At 49.1% G+C, this 21789-nt stretch overlaps 1 protein-coding gene across 1 annotated transcript; it reads right to left on the reverse strand.

Annotated features, from left to right (window-relative positions):
• Positions 1-15845: 15845 nt before the first annotated feature.
• LOC146349917 (uncharacterized) lies at positions 15846-17183 on the reverse strand. The gene is made up of 2 exons (XM_084845504.1): positions 16764-17183; positions 15846-16232 (listed from the first exon to the last, which is right to left on the reverse strand). The coding sequence occupies exons 1-2, from the start codon at positions 17181-17183 to the stop codon at positions 15846-15848; spliced, it is 807 nt and encodes a 268-aa protein (XP_084701630.1).
• Between the last annotated feature and the right edge of the window lie 4606 nt (positions 17184-21789).

Consider the following 21789-nt stretch of genomic DNA (forward strand, 5'->3'; position numbering starts at 1 on the left):
TGGAAGTGGAGACAAGGAGGAGCAGTAGATGACACTGCCTACTTGCTCACTGTCTCTCTGGCAAGCAAGTAGGAGCAATTATGAGAAAGAGGATAAGGAGCAGTAGCTGCAGGTGATAATGGTGGTGAGAAGGTAGACTCATTGAAGGAGAGAGCCCATTGAGGGTGTCTTGTCCACCCGTCCTCCAAAATGTGGAGCCAGTACTCCACGTCGGTCTTGCTTGGGACTGACTAGTTTGGGTTTAAGGTTGAAATGGGAGTCTTCAGAATACAAATGGAGAGGCTGAGCTTAATGTAAGAGTGATGCAAATATCCTAATATAATTGGAAACAATATAGTTTCCAGCAATCTTATCCAAGTTGTTCATCTCTCTGGTCTGATAACACATCCCTCACAAATGAGGGGAAATGAGACCGGCAAGAGGAGGGCTGCATTCATCCAGCTTTGAAGTTAGAAGAAGAATGCTCAGCCACCTACTTTAAAGGGGGCTCCAAGTCCTGTGCTTTCTACAGGGAAAAGAAGGAAATACTCCACAATCAAGTTATAGTTTAAGTAATTGGAATTAAACACTGGCACTGAACTCAGTAGAATTAAGCAGGCCTCAGTTGCAACTCACTGTCTTCACAGGGTTTTACAGCCATTCTGGCACACTACTGTACTTGCTGTCAAGAAGAAGGGGTTTTTTTTGCAATGGCCTAGATAGGTGCTGCTGAACATCACAGCCTCTCCAGAGGTCAGTCCTGTGGTAGTTGGAGGGTCCTGTCTATCTGCAGACAACAAGGAAAGAAAATTTTGTGAGGGCTGGGATTTCATGCAGAAGTGCAGGTGCTCATCATGGCAGCCCCTACAGCCACGCTCCCAAGGAGAGTCCAAACGTTCAGGCTGCTGTGTTGATCCAGATCAACAAACCAGTTCTAGCTGTTTTCATCTCCACCAGGAGCAGGTCTTTTGTAAAGCCTTCTTTGGCTTTACAAAAGGGTCTTCATTGCCTGTCCTAGACTAAGCCACCCCAGAAGACTTTGCATTGCAACAGCTGGCAACAATTATTGTTACTGGGAAAATCCATTCCTCTCCCAACTCCTGTGAGGATTGGAACTAACCTCAGAGGGGACATGGAAGCCTGGGGGGGGGGCAGGTGTCATAATTGTCCCTGCTAATTAAAAAGTCCCAGGACTTAAACTCTGCGATCCCTGGCTCCACTATGACAGTGAACCTGAGCCCAAAGAAAGACACTTGCGCGGCCATTCTCACGTTTTATTTGCCTATGAGGATGTGTTTGTGAAATTGTGATGTAAGAAGCATTCCACAGTACCATTCTGTTAGGCAGCTCTTTGTTTTTTCATTCATCCACCCACCACCTTCCTAGTTTAATGAGTGTCAAAATGAACACTCCCACCGCTTTAAGCCACTATTTACACATCATCCCGCCCAACTGCAAACCTTTTTGTATCTTGATCCAGAGTTGGGTTTTTCTTTATACAGACATGCTTGCTGAGTCTGAATATCTCATTCAGAACCCTCTGAATGTGACAAAGGGAGATAAGCCCTTTGAAATCGACAAAGATCTCCCTGACCCCACCAATTAAAAAAAAAAATAGAATGAAGATGTCAGCAAGTGTTCTTGTTATCCTAAAAGTACTGTAATCAGTTCTATAGGGTATTGTGAGGCACTGGGCTTGACTAAATACATTTTGTTGCCTGAGGTGAAGGACAAGATGGCACCTCTCCCCCATTCCACATACAGAAGCTGACTGAATTGGCAGCTGAATCTTACTCCAGCATTGGCGATGGAACAGGGTCCTACACCACACCTGAGGGCAGCAGGGCAGCTTAGGGGGCTCTACGTAAGCCATGAGGCATACACAGGTCTGTCCTCTGACACTTCGCCAATCCCCCCGCCCCCCAACAACTGCTACCTGAGGCAGTTGCCTCACTCTCCCTAATGGTTGGGCCAGCCCCTGGCACTGAGGCTGAAGCACCCAGTAGTGACTAATTCATTCAGTTTACAATCTCCTGCTTGTGTCTAAAATGCAGACCTCATGACCACAACCTCTGTCCTAAGTTGGGTCTTTTTTTGTTTCTTCCCCATCCCCTGCTTAATGTACCAACTAGCCTAATGAAGAGTTCGAGAACACAAAAAAGGTTGCACAGTCTTTCCTGATATTTTGATTGGTCCTAATAAAGGTCTTTCTGGCACCCCTTGAAGACCTTTTTATTATCCCAGGCATTTAAGGAACTATTAAAGTATTTTTATTACTCTATTCTGCTGCTGGTTTTCAGCTGGTTTTATGTAATGGTTTTGTTCTTTGCTGCTAGTTTTATTTTGATTTTATTTTGCACTATTTTAATTTTTTGTTTTAATGTTTGTACTGTATGTTTTAATGTATTGTACCCTGGTCAGAGAACTTCAGTTATTGGGTGGCTTAAAAGTACAGTAAATAAATATTATATTTATGTAAGAATTGCCCACCTGTAGGTTTTGGATTTTTTTTCCTCATGGACCAAAATTACTTCGGGTGCTTCCAGAAGACGCTTTTATTATGCAATTGCACATTCACAAAATTTTATGGGGAGGGGGCAGATGCCTTCCTGTGCTTTCCCACCACTTCTTCCACCTTTTTTCTTACCAAAAAAAAAAAAACTGTTAAGGAAGAAAAGATGGAATCAGTTAATCAACCCATGATCTGCAGCTGTTATGTGTGAACTGGGTCATTATGAAGGTTATAGTAGCCTTTGCAAGTGATTTGTGGATTATTTAACTAAACGAATAGCACAATCATATACAGGTTTACTCAGAAGTAAAGCCCACTATGTTCAGTGGGGCTTACTCCCAGGAAAGTGTGCATAGGATTGTAGCCTTAGACTTCTTACAATATATAATGGTCTTAAATTTTATTTAGCCAATGAGGGTTATACATGTTACATGCAAAAGAACCTAAGCAAACCCAGCCTTCTATCTATGAAGCAACTCCAATGGGGGTGATTTGCAATGGGAAAATAACAAAGGGAGGGGTGTTTGTTAACCCTTTTCCCAACCCAGCACATGATTAGTATAATTAGCAATTTTGCATAATAACAAATCTGCATTCCAAGTTTGAGGAACTGGATTGTGGCAACCCTATTCCAACCTCACAGAGCCTCTGCATAGCAAAATTGTACATACGTACTCTTTTGTTGTCATTGCAGGGTATGGATCCTGCATACGGTGCCTATGTATACATAGCTTTTATGTGTAGTGACTAATTAAGAGAAAGAGTATGAGATACTAACAGATACTAACATGGATCTATGGGTGTAGCCAGACATCAGGGGATTGTATTTTTGGAAGTTACATAGTTCTCTGGATAGAATATGTAGTTTGTTGTGCTTTCTCTCTGTTAAGAATTTGTGACTGATTTATTGGGTTCTCCACAGACTGTGTTCTCATTGTCCATATGTTTCATAAAGAAATGTATGATTGGGGGTGGGCAGGTATAAGGGTCTTCTGAAAAGCACAGCATTTTGGTCATATCCCTCCCCCGCAGGGGGCAAGCCTATGCATGTTTAGGCAGAAAAAAGGCTTTTTTCTGCCTAAATATGAATAGGAGTGCGCCCTAAGAATATTTTAAAAGTTTGTACATAAAAGTAGATCGCAGGTACAGAAGTCAAGCAAGCAGCCTAACTATGCATCAAAGGTATTATATTTACAGTCACTAAGGAGTGATCAGCTACCACCCATAGCCCTGTATCCAAAGGAATGCTACATCTGTATTTTATCTTTTTACATCATGGATGAGTTAAGAGGGTGTGGCAAGGTAAGTGCCAACACCAGCTTTGAATACTTGCAGACACCACACCACAACATTGGCTCTGTAATCATGAAATTGGTGGTGCTAATTGGAGGACACTTGGCTAAAATATGTGGATATACCCTGAAAATTCCTAATAGTGGGGAAATTATTCCCTTAACAGAAAAAAAAAGCCCAAGCACTAAAGGGTGTGGAGATCTGTGAAGTACAAATTTACTCTCCAGAACATGTGTCTCTGGGAGCACCTGCTTATGCATAATGCACAACTGGAAGTGCTGGAATCAGTGCTAAGGTGTTTTGTTTTGCTTTTAATGTACCATTTTATGCAGACATTGCTGCATCTTTCTGCCATGTGGACTTTGCCATTCATGCTGACACATAACTCCTCCTGTCTGCCACTTGGATTACTTAGATTACTGGTGTGGCATCAGTGTGGGTGGCCCGTAGCTTGAAGGGATGAGACACACGGAATAAGCACATCAAAAATTAAATACAACAAAACACACTCCTACACTATTCAAATACATTTTGGCACAAGTTCATCTGTTCAAAATAGTGAAGTACATCAGAGCCAAAATTTCCTGTGTTTCCAACTATATTCATATTCCAATAATTTTGTTTATAGCTGTGACAGACTGAGAGCCAGTATACTGTGGTGCAGCTTTCACCAAACTGTTGCCCTCCAGATGTGAGAGCGGTTGGGAATTATGGTCCAACACATCTGGAGGGCACCAAGTTGGGGAAGGCTGGTCTAAAGATAAGAGTGTTGGTCTAGGACTGGAATGGTGCAGGTTAAATCCCACTGCAGCCATGAAGATCACTGTGTGGTCTTGGCCTGGCTACTCTTTCGGCCTCACCTTCCTCACAGAGTCGTGAGGGAGAAACCATATTTGTTGTCTTCAGCACCTTGGAGGAAAGGGGGGATATAAATGTACTAAACAGATTAACAGTGTAAGAACATAAGAAGAGCTGTGCTGGATCAGACCAAGGTCCATCTAGTCCAGCATTCTGTTCACAGCTGCCAACCAGCTGCCTGCAACAAAACCCACAAGCAGGACACGAGTGCAACAGCACCCTCCCACCCATGTTCCCTAGCAACTGGTATACATAGGCATACTGCCTCTGATACTGGAGGTAGCATATAAACGTCAGGTAGCATATAAACGTCAGGTAGCATAGTAGCCATTGACAGCCTTCTCCTCCATGCATTTGTCCATCCAAATTTGTGGCCATCACTACATTTTGTGGAAATGAATTCCATAGTTTAACTCTGCGCTATGTGAAGAAGTCCTTCCTTTTATCTGTCCTGAATCTCCCACCAGTCAGCTTCATGGGATGACCCCAGGTCCTAGCATTAGGAGAGAGGGAGAAAAATGCCTCCCTATCCACTTTCTCCATACCATGCATACTTTTGTATACCTCTATCATGTCTCCCCTTACTCTTTTAATACTTTTCTTAGCTTAGCAGCCCCAGCTGCTGCACCCTTTCCTCATATGGATATAATGGCTTTCCTCAATGGTCTTCAAGATCATATGCACCCAAATAAAACGTAGTTAACAACAGATCGCATAACTACTAAACAGATGACTAACTATGCTGCTTGAGTTCGGTTTGCCTTTGTGAATTTACACCTACCTCCATTCCATCGGAGTGAATAGCAGTATACTCTACTAGATTCCTTGGTTAGGTGAAAGGATCATTAGAATGTGGTATCTATGCTTCCCCACACCTGTATACATTTGGATGATTGCCAGGGTCAGCGCAGTTATTTTCCTACAGTATCTCATTATCCACCCCCACTCCCACCCCCAGTTATGCAGCCTGGTTCCTGGATTCATCATCCTGTCAACAGTAACCATGGCTGGTGGTGTCAGGGGGTTAAACTGTATCTCACCCTTGCAAGATACAAGACCAAGATACAGACTCTCAGCCCCAGCAGGGGTGTTGTGGTAAAGAACCTGTGGTCCCCTTGCCCCACTGTGAAGACATCTGAAGTAAGTAATGAAGAGAATTATTCCCCATCATGAGAAAAGAAACAGGGCTGAAAGAATCAGAGGTTTTCTTGAATAGCATCAGTTCTGCAGGGGATGTACAAAAGAACCACAGAAGAATGGGGCTGCTCTTGTGTTTGGACAGGTCCCCTGCAGCTAAGAAAGGTGCATGATAGACATAACAGCAACAGGTGCAGCTGTCACCATTGCTGCATCCCCATCACTGCACCTGTAACATTACTATCATGCACTTTGGAATGGCACAGGAGCCCTACCAAAAGAAGAAGGTGGTGATCCCAGATGGCTCCCCACTGGTCAAGGTTGCTGCCCCTCCCTGGCAAGCCCCCTTGCCTTGCTTAAGCATAGGGCAGAGGTCCCCAACCTTTTTGGGGCAGTGGGCACATCTGGAATTTTGAGAGAGTGCCAAGGGTGCTCTCACAAAATGGCTGCCATGGGGGCTGGCCCATTCATGATTGGCTGATATGTTGGGCATGGCCTGTCACAAACACCCATTTCCCAAAGACAAACTGGTGAGGCGAAAGAAAGGAAAGAAAGAAAGAAAGAAAGAAAGAAACAAACAAAGAAACATGCCTAAGAACCTAAGTACAAGGCAGCAGTGTGGCCTGAGCTCCAAAACACAAAGCTACTCTTCTGGACCCACAGTTTTCTGCTCCAACTCCCATTTCACAGAAGGTGAACTGACGAGGTTCAGAGACAAGTAACCTGAGCAAGTAAGTGAGTACAAGGCAGAGGTGGGGTCTCAGCCCCAAATGACAAATCATATATTTGCCCCCACAAAGCACAACAACAGACCCATTCACAGAGGTGATGCTCAATAACATGTAACACATCAAAGAAAGCAACAAGCCACTAATAGACATCATGCCCCAAACAAATACAGCATGGGCAAAACACCTCCTTCACCCCTTGCCATTCCCCCCAGCCCCCCGAGCTGCTGCCCCACCCCCTAGTCCCGCTCATATGTCCTTTCGATGTGGGGGTTTTTAGTGAATCCTCCTTATATTAATAAAATGCAATGAGTACATTAAAAGCCATACACTTAAAACAAGACCACCCCAGCCAGAGCAGGGTTGCCTGGGGTTTTGCCTGCCTGCCTCTGTCTCGTCTCCTGGAAACTTTCCCACAGACAGGTTGATGGTAGATGGCCTTGCAACCCCAGTAAAAGGAATTAAATTGAAGCTCCTAGTTAGTGTTTGTGGCTGAACTGGAGTTCCTTCCTTCCTTCCTTCCTTCCTTTCTTTCTTTCTTTCTTTCTTTCTTTCTTGTACAAAGTGCCCCCTTTGTGAAACATACCCCACCACCAAGTTCCCACTTGTGTGTTCTTAGTTCTCTAGGGGTGAGGACAGAGTATTGTAGCCCAGTGCCCTATTTCTTGATATATATGTGCACCTTGGCTGGGGTTTATATCATCCTGGTGGTGAACCATGATAGGATTCCAACTATAGCCCTATTCAGGCATTTTGTCTGAATAGGATACACTGCCATGTGTAAGAGGCATGGAGCCACGCATGCTGGGTGCCCCAACATCCTCACATGCACCAGCCCTCCCTCTAAGTCCCCAGCTTCCCTGTGTTGAGCAGAGAAATCTGCAGGGGGCTTCTACTCGTGCTCACTTGAAGGTAGGTTGAACCCCCCACACACACGACTGGGAACCTTAATAAAACAGGGTTCCTGTGGTGGCATGGAGCTTTCTATTGATGTTCAGGCAAATGCTGAGTAGAAACCCCTGCAGACCACCCTACTCAAAACAGAATGGTGAGGATGGGCCTGCAGCCAATCCTGCTTTGTGGCAAGAAAGGGAGGATTGGGGTGGGGTGTCATTTTAAACTCGATTGCCTTCAATGGGATGTTTTTACACCCTCTTTTTGCAGACCCAATTGTTGTGCTGTTGTTGGACACTGACTCCTGAGCAAGCATACAGTCTGATTAACTGCCACTCCCCTCAAGTCCATCTAGTTTTCTCCTTGTGCTGGCAGTCTTCCACCAATAGTAAATACCACTGGTGTAATAGTGGCATTATGCTATCTTTGGCCTCCACAAGCACAAAGGTACATAGGAGCAATTCTATATCCGCACAGTGGGCATAAGCTGAGGACAGGATCCCTCTGCCAAAGCCTTAAACGCACCATAAAAGCCATCAGACATACATATGATGGCTCTTGGAGAAGGCTTTCTTCTTTTTTCTGCCCTTCCATTGCCTTCTAAAACAGGGGTGGGTGACTTGTGGCCTTCCAGATGTTTTCCACTATAACTCTCATCAGCCTTAGCCAGCATAGTCAATAGTGAGGAAAGATGGCAGCTGGAGGAGGAATTATGATCTGGAGGGCCTTAAGTTGCCCACCCTTGCTCTAGGAAGTTGAATTTCACATTTAAAATACTGAGAATTATTCATGTTAGGAGGCTGATACAATTATCTAAAGGTAATGTGTGATTACATTATCTGAAAGTCTTGCATTATAATAGAACTAAAGAAACCTTTCATTCAGGCATATATTTTCCACCCTCTAAGGACATGAATATTTTCAAAAGGACAGAGGTTGCCCTGAGCTTTAAACAATAATTTGCAATTACATTTTTTTTCCAGCCCCAAGGGCCCCAAAGCAGCTTACAATGTTGTTGTTCAGTCGTTCAGTCGTGTCCGACTCTTCGTGACCCCATGGACCATAGCACGCCAGGCCTTCCTGTCCTGCGCTCTCTCCCGGAGCGTGCTCAAGTTCATATTCATTGCATCCGTGATGCTATCTAGCCATCTCATCCTCTGCCGTCCCCTTCTGCTTTTGCCTTCAGTCTTTCCCAGCATCAGGGTCTTTTCCAGGGAGTTTTCTCTTCGCAGCAGCTTACAATAAAAACGCCTAAAACAAAAAGAGAAAAATCAAATAACACAGACCATAGCATGCTACAGATTCTGTATATTTCTAGAAAAGTGACATTCACGATACAGCCCAAGGGGCAAATTGGCCCATGACATCTGCTCTGGAGATATAAGCAAAGAGCTAAAAGTCTGCCTGTGAGACTGTGGCTGGATCTACACTTACCGCCTCATCTCGCTTCCAATTCGGTCTCACCACCCACCTTTCACACTATGCAGTACCCACCTCATTTTGGACCCAGAGTTTCCGGGGTCCGCACCCCCGCTTTCAACACCCTGTTATCCTGGGATTTCCCCCTAATGTGCTCTGATTTTCTGCCTTCACCACTGTATATGGTCGTTGTCCCCTCCCATGCACTGCCATATACAGCGGTGTTTGTATTTCCCTGCTGGTCAATCAAAGCGCACCACTCCCCAGGTTGTGTTCTGGCCATCGATTGCATCTCTCCTTCAGCAGTCGACATCCATGAGCAAACAGGTAGCCCCCACAGTGCCCCCACCCTTGCCTTTTTTAAAAAACGAGGATAACTTCTTCGAAGATTCGAAGAATCATAGTTTGGGGCTTGTGGATATTGCTGCAGCCTGCCCGTCTGCCCGGATCTTACGGTAAGCGCTTAAAGAACACTCCCCAACTTTCGTGTCCACCACTCCCCCAGGCATTCTCCTGGTATCACTCGTGTCCATTCCTGAGCAGCCGTCGGCCGTGAGCAAACACGTGTCCCCCCCGCGCCCCTGACCTAGGGTGTTTTTTTTTTTTTTAAGGGGACCATCTTTGAATCTTCAAAGAATTGAAGTTTGAGGCTTGGCAGTATCAGTGCAGCCTCCCCGTCTCGCTGGATCATGCGGTGGGCGCGTAAAAACCACCCCCCATCTTTCGTCCATGCGTTGCATTCCGCCCTGTGTATTCCCCCTGCCACTCTGCTCTTCCACCCTTGGCACCATCGGTCAGCACCCACCATGCCCCCCCTCATCTGGACACCACTCTCTTCCTCGCCGCCCCCCCACCAGATGTCTATCGCGGAACCTCGAGCTGCTCCCTCCATGGCAGTGTGGGAAATTTTTCTTTGGGAGACTTCTGCACTGCTCTCATCACCGTGAATTCCGTCCCTTCTCCAGGAGCGCCCCCATGTACTGTGCGAGGTGGCCACATCCCCCCATCAATGCCTTCCCCAGAGTTTTCGTAGTGTGAAAGGGGTGTGTGTCTTCCCCCCCCCCCCGAGACAGTGGAGGCATGCCTGTGGCTGTGAAAACAATGCGGCCTGAGACTGCTGGACTGGCATTACGGGGATTGTGTGCTGGGTGGCTGATCGGCCTTCCCGGGACACGTGACGTGTATGGGCACACGGTCCCATGGGATGGCATTTGCCCTGGAGCATGAGTCAGGGCTGTTTCCCCCGCTTCTCTCCCCCCAGAAAAGGCTGCAAAGCCCGCCCGCTCTTATTTCCTTTTTTCACTGCTTCGGCGACGTGCTCTGTCTCACTTTCACGGGCAAACATGAGAGCATCCATGTTTTGGATTCACGTGGTGGGGCCCCCCTGCACAGAAGGTGCTCCAAATCAGGGCCATGACATGCGGCTACCCTGTGATGCCCACCACGGACTTTGACGGCTAGGTGGGCCAGCCCCCGCCCTGCAATTTACTTCCATGTGTTCCTTTCTTAGGCTCTTACTGTGAGGGCCACTGGTGACCCTTGACAACAGGGAGATCCCACTGCCACCTCTGGAAATCCTGACCAGTACAGTTCTCAGAAAGATCTACTGCATCGGGCCACCCTTCCTTCCCCCATCCATGTCAACAGAGGATGGCTTTCACTAGCAAGGAAAGAGGGGTGTCGTGGAGGCGTGTGGAGATAGTGGACTTGCTGGACATTTGGGGGAAGCAGAAGATCCAGGAGCAGCTTCGTAGCAGCCACAGGAACCTGGACTTCTTCGAGGAGATCTCCAGGCAGATGACTGAGTGGGGCCACACCCATAGCACTGTTGAGTGCAGGGGGAAGACAGTCAATGCGCCAGGAGTACAGGAGGGTGGTTAACCATAACTCCCATTCAGGGAACAATGTGGCCACCTGTCCATATTATGCGGAGCTCCACAACATTCTCCAGGGGGATGCCACCATTCGCCCCAAGTGTGTGGTTGGGAGTCTGCAGATTGCTCGTGGTGCAGCGCGCGCGGAGACCCCAGAGATGGACCCCCTGGAAGGGGAAATGTTGGAGACGCCAGAGGGATCGCAGGAAGAGGAGGATCACTTTCCTTTGGAGGCGCGTGATGTGGGTAGGTGCTGTGGCCCGGGTCTGTGTCTGGGGGTGGTGTGCGTGGAGCACTGGCTGTCCTCCGGGGGCATGGCCACATACTCAGCTCTGCATGGTCCCAGTGTAGCCCCACACATGTAGCCCCGCCACCTACAACCACAGGCTGCCTCATTGGCCAACCAGGACCAGGACCACCCACATACTCAACGATACTCCCTGGTTGCGGGTTGGGGCAATGTTGGGGGGCAAGTGTGGAGCGGTCTGGGCACAAGAAGGATGGGGGTATCGGGTTCCTTAAAGAAGGACATGCCCAAGGACACAGCGGGCAACTGGAGACACACTTTTCACAGGTCTTCTCAGCCAGGAGCAGGAAGGAGAAGGACCCTCCTATGAAGAGTTTGCCGGGGAACCCGGGTGGAGCAGTGAGTTGAGAGGTGCACCAAAGCCTTTCCATGCACCGGCCAGTCAGTGTGGGGGGATGGGGGGTGTCCACGCTCTGCTGCCCTGGCTCCTTGAGTGGTTCCCACAAAGTGATCAGGGGGCCCGCCCACCCCGGCAAATGGTACTACATCAAAGCACCTCGCCGCGTGCTGTGCCTAGCCAGCTCAGGTGCCTGGATGGGCAGCTCCCAAACTTGCTTTAATGACTGCCCCAGGTTGCTCTGCTGTCCCCATCTGGGTGCCTAAAAGCCCCACCTCAAAGCCACACCACCTGGTGGGAGAATTCCTGGGTGGAACTTGGTTGAAGGGCGGCCCGCCTGTGTTTCAAGAAGGTGGGTTTTCCCTTTGCTTGGCTGAGATCCGCCTCGCTTTTCCAGGTGTGCGGCAGAGCGCACATGCTCAAAGGGGAAGCAGGAGCGCTACAGATGAGCTTGAGGACACAGGTAAGCAAGGGGAGTAGCGTGCTCCCATGTGTTTGGTCCCTGTGAGGGAGATCTGAGAGCATGCGTGCAACGTGTGCACTGCCTGGACACCCTCAGACTGGCCCTCCAAGGCAACTCCCTCACTGGCCAACAAGCCTGTCTTCCTATAGGGCTGAGCCCTGGCCAAGGTCTACCGCTCATGGTCACAAATCAGTGTCGGCCAGCCGTCCACATCCATACCTCCCCAACACGCCCTCAGGGGAGATTGTGGTGTCCCCTCCATGCCATGCAGGGAGGGAAGTTCGTGGTTACCATGGTATTGTTCAGGGTCTATACCTATCTGGGGCCCTAAGTGTGGGTAACATCCCACCCCAGTCTCCGCCCAGAAATTACACTGCAGCAATGCCTGCCACACCTCCCACATTCCCGGGCTTTACCCTGGACACTGGGTGGTAATGGCCATTAGTGGGAGACAACCGTGGTTCCTGGTGATGGGCATTTCACACGCGGGCCCCGTGCACGGTTATTGCTCTATGCCGGCCACCAGAGGCTGTACCACACTGCATGCTTAAGCCCTGTCAACTCTCTCTAACAGAGCATCTAGCGATGAACAGGCAGGCCAGATTTCCCCCCGCTATGCGCCTGTCACAAATAAGAAATAGAAGGAGCCGTAGAGCGGCCAACAACATCGCAGAATGCATCATGTGTCAGGCCACGGAGGAGAATGACTGTGTCCTCGCAGTCATGGAAGGAGACGCGGTGGTGTTTAGGGAGTATATAAGAAAATCCGCTCTGGATGAGGACACTGTGAGCAGGGATAGGAGGGCACTCATTGCCTCCGTGGATGCCCATGCGGACATTCTCCAGGCAATGCTGGCAAAGATACCCAATCAGCACTCAGGGTGGGAAACTTCTCCCGGAGGGGGGGAGGTTGCGCAGGGTAGGCATACCCAGGAACATCAGGGGCCAGCCCCCAGGTTGCACACTCGGGGACACCATGACTCCCAGGAATGTGAGAGGAGCCCAATGAGGCCAGGCTTGGCCACTGCGGGGACCCCCTTCTGGGTTCAAGCAGAGGTTCCTTCCCCCCAGACATCCACGCCAAGGCGTGTTGTGGGTGCTCAGATGAGGCCTGTGTGGTTGCACAAGTGCCCAAGGCAATTTTCCCCATAAGGAACTCCCCGTGAAACTTCCCTGCTTCCCCACTCTGTTCAGGGCACCCCCCAAGTTTTACACGTGACTGCCACAGAGGGTGAGCCATGTTATGGTCTCCAAACGTTTCCCCCATGCTATGTTTCACCCCCATGTTGTTATCATATTCTCTTTGCGGTTCAGGGGGATGCCATGACGGAACCTGTCTTGAGCTGGCTAGAGTCGCTTCCTGTATGGCAGGATTGGCTGTGCTCCGGAAAAAGGCCCCAGTGAGACTCGAGCGCCCAAAGAGAAGTGCCTGACACTGCTGTGCAGGACCATGCTCAAGTATCTATCTCCCCTGTGTGTTCCCCGTCATCCCCATAGTAAAGTTCTTTAGAAACCAAACAAGTCTCTCCCACAAGTTGTGTTACTTCTGAGAGCAGTGTGGCACCACAAAGGCGGCTTTATGTTAAACATTTACTTAAGTGCTTGCTCGTTTTATTTATAAGTGCTATTTACAAAGTTCCCCCCCCCCCGGTGCAATAGACCCCAGCTTAACGCTTCCTCCCCCTCCCCCAAGCCTCCTCCCGACAGGTCTTCTTTTTTTCCTGAGTCTCCCTCTCAAGGCGTGACAGCTGCTTCTCCATCTTCCCCACTGAAAAAAAGGGAAAGATCCCAATCAGGGCCCCCACAAATAACAGCATGCATGTTGCCCACACACGGAAGCCGCCAGCCTTAGATGCTCACTGGTCTTCTTCACTGAGCCCTCCAGACGGATGACAGCTGTCCTAGGGGACAGTGGTGCTTGTCCCCACCTGCCCCGAAGATGCTCCACTGGGTCTCATGACAGCGGGCCCCACCGAGCCTTGGGCGGGCTGCCCCAACATCCCTGGCGTGGCCGCACCTGTGTTGGCAGAAGGGGAAGTTGTGTCAGTGCGACCCCAGCAATGGGACGCCCATGGAAGGGGTGATCGCATTCTGGTGGGCTGCTCTGGGAGAAATTTGGCATGTAAGCAGAGCGGGGAGAGAGCGTAGGGCTGCACATGGGGAGGAGTGTTTGCCCTGCAGCAGGCCAGGAGCCCATTCGCCTTTTCCGCTCATCCCCTCGCTGTGTGGCAATAGGCTGCTCCCGGACAGCTGGCTGTTCCCCCACCAAAATCCCACTGTCTGTGGCCCATCAGGGGCCATGCACCGCTACAGGAGTGGTGTCCCCAGGACAAGGACATGCTGGGAAGAGCCTCCACCGAGCTCTTTCTAGGCTCACCTGTGGCCCTCCTCCTGGGCGCGACCTGTCCTACGGTGGCCGCTGCAGGGGCGGGTTGGCTCCCAGCCCCAGGTCCACCTCCGCTGCCGGAGGAGGATAGCACTGTCCCCCCCAGAGACACTGACGGCGTTACTTGCCACCCGGCCAGCGCTCTCTGCAGTGCTGGAAAAGAGAGGTTTGCGCTAAGGACAAGGATGGCCCAAAGGGTTGGGGAGTGCCCTAACCAAGCTCACGTGCAGGCCTGGTGGCATTTTTACCTGCCACACAACAATCTCCCCACCAGTCACCCCACAGGCACACGCATGGGGAAATGTGCGTGCACGCAAGGGCGTTGGCACACCACCACGCTTGAGCAAGCACACAGTTTCCTTGGCTCTTGCTGCCACTGCTGCCCAGAAATGTGGCACTGAGGTGAGGAGTGCTGTGCCCCTGTCCAGAGGGGCCCTTGAGAGTGGCAATCCTGGGTATTGTCCTTGCATGCCCAGGCCACACCCCATCGCCCACCCACAGCCTTCCCGGGCCACCCTGGGCAAAGCACCACCCTCCAGTGGGGACAGCACAGTCAGGGGGCCCATTCGGGCTGTCGCGTATTGGGGTGTGCCGCATGTTCAGTGTGGGCAAGGTGGCACCACTGTGGCACACATGGGCAAGGGGGGCCTACCAGCACCATGCACAGCTAGAGTCACCAGCGGGGCTTAACCCCAGGCATCATTGCCCTGCTTGGGCCCCTCGCCAGCCCTCCCCCTGTCGAGCCCTATCGGCGGGGCTCGGCTGCCCAGGGTGCACCCACAGCGTGCACATCTCCCTGTAGTGGGGAGGCTGTGCCGCAGGGGGAGGCATCCCAGAGTGCTGCTCCAGGGCCTCGAAGAACCGGGCCTTCAGGGCCTTGAACTTAGTGTGGGCCTGCAGGGCAGAGCGAGGGAACCCCGCCTGTGAGAGCCCCCTCCCTCCTGCCCTGTAGACCGCCTCATTCCCCCTGGTGGAGCTCCTCATCACCATCTTGGTGCGGTGGCCTTGGAGCAGCATCTGGAGCATCAGCTCAACCTCCATCTCCTGCCAATATGCGAGCTGCCGAGGCACCATTTCGCTGGCAGGAGAATGACAGTGGGGCAGTTTTGCCAAGACCATAGAGCGTTCCGCCTCCCCTATTTCCTTGCAGCACCACCTGTCGACAAAGCTCTGAATCTCCGATTCTTCGAAGAAGCTTTTCGGAAAGTGGGGGGGCGGCCGCTGTCTCTTGCGCATGCGAAGAAGAGAGGGGCAGGATCCAATTATGGTTGTTTGAACAGTTTTAATCAAAGAGGAAAAGGCATGAACAAAAACGGGAAAGCAATCAGGGGTGAGTTAAAAACAAGGCAGACATTGAAACCACGAGCCCACCAACCACCCAAACAAGGCTGGCCCCAGCAGGATTTCCAGGAGATGTCCCCTCACCGCAATCCTCCCCTCTTCTCCCACATGAATTTGCAAAGAGCCCTGTGGACCTCATTCCCCCGCTCATTATGCACCTGGTCATCATTCATGTAGGGAAGCCCCAGGGTGTCCAACACCATGCGGTTACTGTCCCCGGATGCTTCTGTCAAAGCGGCTCCATTAGTCTCACATATGTTGTGGAGAATGACACAGGCAGAAATCACTGATGGCACGTTTTCCTCCGCCACCTCCAGTCATCCCACAAGACATCTCCACCATCTCTTCAGCCTGCCAAAAGCACACTCCACCACATTTCTAGCTCTGCTAAGGCGCTGGTTGAAGTGAGCCTCCTCTGGTGAGAGGTGTCCCCCAAAAGGCTTCATCAGCCAACGTCGCACAGGGTAAACTCCGTCAGCCAGGATCAGCAGAGGGATAAGCACACCACCCGCTCTCCATGTCGGGCTCCTGGGAACAAACTTCCCTGCATCCATTGCTTCGCACAGTGCCAAGTTATGAAAGATGTAGGCGTAGTGGTTTTGGCCACTCCACCTGATCTCAATATTGATGAATCTTCCTGCGTGGTCCATTGTGCCTTGCAGAAGCATCAAGTAGTAGTGCTTCTGACTGATAAACTTGCTGCCCTATCTAATCGGGGATACGACCGAGATATGCGTCCCATCGCAAGCTGCGAATGCCCCAGGAAAGCCAAGGGTGGAGAAGCCGAGCCTGGAGAGAGAGGAGAGACCATATTTGGTGGGAGGCAGCCAAAGAATGAGTGGCAGTTGCCAAGCAACAGATGCATCCCGCTCATGCCCCCATCTCCCCACACACTTGCCCGGACAAGCCCCGTCAAGCACAAAGCACATATCACCCGCCGCGAGGGTTGTGTGACGCGCTCCCGACACACACACACACACACATCCAGGAGAACGGCGATCACCATGAACTGGGGAGTAGCTCTCAAAAACCGCACAGACAAGAACCCATCCCCCGATGTGAACCTCGCCTATACTGTGCTGTAGTGAGCTCAGCTTTGATTCTTTGAAGATGTGAACCCAACCTAATAAAAACCAACATATTAGACGGGTCTTCGATTCTTCGAAGATTCGAAGCATCGAAGATGTTCCCTCCCCACCCAATGCCATGCCCCCCCACCCCCGAGCTGTACTCACCACATCCACATCACCAAGGATCACGGTTCTTTGCAGTAGAGCAAGCTCCAGAGCAAGGCACACCTCCACAAAGATCCCCGCAACCGTGGATTTCCCCACCCCGAACTGCTCCACTGCACTCTTGTACAAGGCATGATTAGCGAGCTTCCAAATGGCGATAGCCACCCTCTTCTCCACAGGGATCGCTCTGTGCAGTTGTGTTGAGCATCTGGCCAAGAGTGGGACCACCTCGCCCACCACCTGAAAGAAGGTGCGACGAGGCATCCTGAAGTGCTCGATCCAGTGCTCGTTGTTCCACACCTGCAGAACAAGCCTCTCCCGCCAGTCCTGGCTGCTCAGGCACACCCAATACCTCCGGAAAACCCGAGGCATGGAGAGAAGAGCCACATTGTGCACCACGGGCAACGTGTTTCGAAGCATCCTTGAACACAAGTTCTGACGGCGATGGCGGTAGCAGGGCAGTGCCCGGAGACGAGACTTCCTCTGCTCGGACGACAGCCTCTCCAGAGCGATCAGTGCCTGGAGAGTACATACCAGGGCATTTGCAGAGAGGAACAGCAGCCTGTAGAACATTGCCAGTTCTGGACCCATGGCTCCAGCCAGATTCAGACACCAAAGAAGATAGAATGTGTCCAGAAAGAGCTAACAGGGGATCAATGGGGTGAGGTGATGCAGGCGCGGTGAGGTTTCCAGCGAACGGCTGAGGAAGGACACAGGGGAGGGGAGGCGAGGCGAGTCAATGGGAGGGTGGGCGGTTTATTGGCAGAGGTGGGAGGAGTTGCCGCTCCTCCAATCAGGGTGGCCCTGCTTTGGAGCTGGGGAACTGCAAGGTGCCGGAGTGTGAACCAAGCTCCCACGTTCGAGGAGGGAGTGGAGCGGAGAAAATGGGTGAGTGAGAATAATCACGTATAAATGCGAGAGCATGTAACCTGACGGGACACCGAATTCAGCGCAGTGTAGGGCACAATGTAAATCGGGCCTGTGATGAGGGTTGTTGTCTAAAGCATGTTCTCAGCATTTCTGTGTATTTTGGATATTGTTTCACACTTAGCGCTCTGTTTAGTTTGGCATCAACACCACACTCAGTCTAGGCTATTACCATAAACCAGCCTATGAAACTTATTGCTCGAAACCTGCACATCAAAACATTCCTGCAGATTTTTTTTCCTCCTGAAAAACATTGCTAGGCTGACAATTCTTGGAAAAGGCCCAATTTATATCCTTTCAAAGTCAATCTCAGTATGCTTTCCTTGCAAACGTAGCAACGTATGTTACTGCAGTCATGTGGAGGTAAGTGCGTTGAAATAAAGAGTGGCTTATGCTGACTTCCATATAATGGGCACAAGCAACCCAGTGAAGTATTTTTACAGTGCAATCCTATGCACACTTCCTGGTACTTCTGAGTAGATATGCATAGGATTGCATTGTTACAGAGGCTTTGGTCTAACAGGTGGCAATCGCATAGGACTGTGCTCTTAAATTCCTTTTATTTCAAATAGAAGGGATGAAGAATGTGCCAAATCCTGCCATTAATATCAATGGGACTTCCCAGTGCTTAACTTTGGCTGGTTCATGTTCAGGATATTCAGGCTCAACATATAACTCAGGAGTGCATTCACAGAATCATAGAATCATCGAATATTAGGGTTGGAAGAGGCCTATAAGACAACCAAGTCCAACCCCCTGCTCAATGCAGGAATCTAAGTCAGAGCATCCCCGACAGATGGCTGTCCAGCCTCATCTAGAATGCCTCCAGTGTGGGAGAGCCCACTACCTCCCTAGGTAATTGGTTCCATTGTCGTACTGTTCTAACAGTCAGGAAGTTTTTCCTGATGTTCAGCTGGAATCTGGCTTCCTGTCACTTGAGCCCATTATTCTGGTCCAGCACTCTGGGATGATTGAGAAGAGATCCTGGCCTTCAGCTCTGTGACAACCTTTCAAGTACTTGAAGAGCACTATCATATCTCCCCTCAGTCTTCTCTTCTCAAGACTAAACATGCCCAGTTCTTTCAGTCTCTCCTCATAGGGCTTTGTTTCCAGTCCCCTGATCATCTTCGTTGCCCTCTTCGGAACCCTCCCCAGTTTGTCTGCATCATTCTTAAAGTGTGGTGTCCAGAACTGGACACAGTACTCCAGATGAGGCCTAACCAGTGCTGTGTAGAGGGGAACTAGTACTTCATGTGATTTGGAAGCTTTACTTCTATTAATGAAGCCCAAAATAGCATTTGCCTTTTTTGCAGCCACATCACATTGTTGGCTCATATTCAGTTTGTGATCTACAACAATTCCAAGATCCTTCAGTGGTAGGCTGACCATATTTCCTTGAGACAAAAACGGGATATTGGGATGACAAAAACGGGACATGGTTTTTATTACAGCGGAGAGTTCCTGTTGAACCGGTCCTGTTGAACCAAAATATGAGTCTAAAAAGTCCAAATCAAACTGAATGTAGGGCAGAAAGAATCTCTATGGGTGGAATGATGGTAGAAATAACAGTAAGACTCACCGTCCTGGCTCCCCCACGCTGAATGGGGCTTAGCGACCGCGTCTTGAATTCCCTGCCACTGCAGACAAGTAAGGGGGTGGCGTGTGATCGTTGCTAGCTCAAGAAGCCTGGCCCTGACTGGATAAAGTAAATGGAACTTCCTCTTTCATCACACTAGTAGTTTTACTGCATACATTGATTACCATAGAGCCTCCTGATAAACGTGTTCAGTTTTTTACAAAAAATTAAAAACGGGACAAAATTGACATTTATATTAAAACGACGGGACAATCAGGAAATATGAAAAAAATGGTACTGTCCCGTTTAAAATGGTACATATGGTCAGCCTATTCAGTGGGGATCTGTTACAAAGTTAATATATATAGGACTTGGGTCAAAGCCCATGTAAGTACAAATACTCTAGTTTAAGAAGTTTGTGGATGACGTGTTCTGAGGGCCAGTTGCTTCACAATGCTGCTCAAAATATTCTGCACTGTATTCCTGTATTGCTGCATGTTCTGCAACAATGACGAAGTTATGCTTCCCCTTTCCTCCCCCCCCACACCCTTTAACCTCACCCTAAAAACATGCAACACAATGCTATGCAGATCCCATAGAGTTCAGTCAATGTTATTCCCAAATAAGTGTGCATAGTATGGCAGCCTTATTGTTGTTGAAGAAGGCTTCCAGGAATTCATCAGATGGGTGTTGCAAGTCAAGGAAAGTCTTGATCTTATAGAAGACTGTCAACAGTTGATCGGAGTATATGATTTCAACTGAGGTGTGAGAGAATGCCATTCATGGCTGTGGCACTGAAGTGCCATTGGACTGGATCTGAAAATGAAGTACTTTTCTGGATGTGAAAACCAAGTACTCTGGTTTATATTCTGATTTAGACCTGTCTTTGGCAACCGGGTGCCCTCCAGAGGTGCTGAGATGGCAACTCCCATAATTCCCAGCCAGCATGGCCAACAGCTGGCTGGGAATTAGGTGGGCTGGGAATTATGGGAGTTATAGTCCAACATATCTGGAGAGCACCAGGTTGGGGAAGGCTGATTTAGGCACAGATGAGAACTCCCACACTCTCCCATGTGGGGTGCTCCCTTGTTTCAAGCCGATATTGTTACTCTGACAATGACCATGATCCAAAAAATATACACACACTGAACCACACACAAGGGACTTTCTGCACTCTTATCTATTGAAAAAATTTATAGCTGCAAACATAAGCATAACTATCTAGGACTAAGTCCATTGATTGTCAGCAAAGTCTTAAGGCTAGTTCATATGTGCACATTCTCACTCAATCAACCCAGTCATTTGCAGGCATCATCACAGACACCACAGATGGAATGTTCATATCACCCTTGTTTCCAAGTAACTGTGGTTTGATCACGGTGTTCATTTGTGCTCTAGTATTTCATGTGATGCTGTGCATTGCCAAATTTTCCTTTTCCATATAATAAAAATCCTTGTGTGTATAAAGCTGTGACAAAACATTTAACTAGCTTTTAGAGGGAAGAGTCATTCCTTTGCCACACTAGACCCCCACATGGCTTATTAAAGAGAGGAAAGTGGCCTTTGGGACATTGTATAATGGGACCTTAACTAGCCTTGCCTTATGGGCCCTCTGAAAGCAGCCATTGCTTATAGCCATGTGTAATAAGCACTTAAGCCCAGGTGGCTATCTAAGAGTAAACCAAATGGTTACTGCATGATTGTCAATTGCCTTAATTACTGTTTTAAAGTCTTTATTATAAAGCAATCTGAAAAATGTAAATATCAGCATTCTTATTTATGGATTCACATTTTCTACAGTGACCCATTTCAGAGATCACTCTAAACCATAGTTTAATATGAGGAGAATGAGCCATAGACCTGCTTCATACATAACCCTAACCCATGGCTTATTTAACCCATAGGTTATTGAATTCTGGGTTGTCAGGATGTGCAAACCCAGCCACACTAACAAGCCATGGTTTATTAACCACAAACAACCCAGAAAGAGAATCCATGGTTTGTTGTTGGGTTGTGAACTCTGGGTTTTTTAAACCATGGGTTGTCATTATATGTGAACCCAGAACCGTGCATTGTTCATGGGTTGTTTCACCAGGCTACAGAGGCAGCAGGCAAGAGTGGTTAAAAACAACAACAGCCACTTTACATGCAAGTACTACAGCTCTACAAAGGCATTTGGTATACAGGGAGGGAAACAAACAACTCAGGGATTGAGAAAACAAACTGAGGTTTGTTTGACCATCGGCCAGTCAAAGTTTGGGTAGGGCAACAAACTATGGGTTAACAGTGGTTAAATCAACCATGGGTTAGTGTTATGTATGAACCAGGTCATAGTGAGCCTTGAGCTCTCATGCTCCCCCTCCTCTCTCCTCCTTCAGTGCAACCACATGCAAGGAGAAATTTAGAAGGTTTTGCTTCCATTTTTGCTTAACCACAGCTTGTTTTTCATTTGAACCGATAAGTTAATTAGTTAATTAGTTAATGCTAATTATAACTTGTTTGAAACAAGCCAACTTCAAACCA

The sequence above is a fragment of the Heloderma suspectum genome, chromosome 3 (assembly GCF_057233095.1).
Source record: "Heloderma suspectum isolate Gila_16-S chromosome 3, 16-S_ref, whole genome shotgun sequence".
Taxonomy (NCBI): domain Eukaryota; kingdom Metazoa; phylum Chordata; class Lepidosauria; order Squamata; family Helodermatidae; genus Heloderma; species Heloderma suspectum.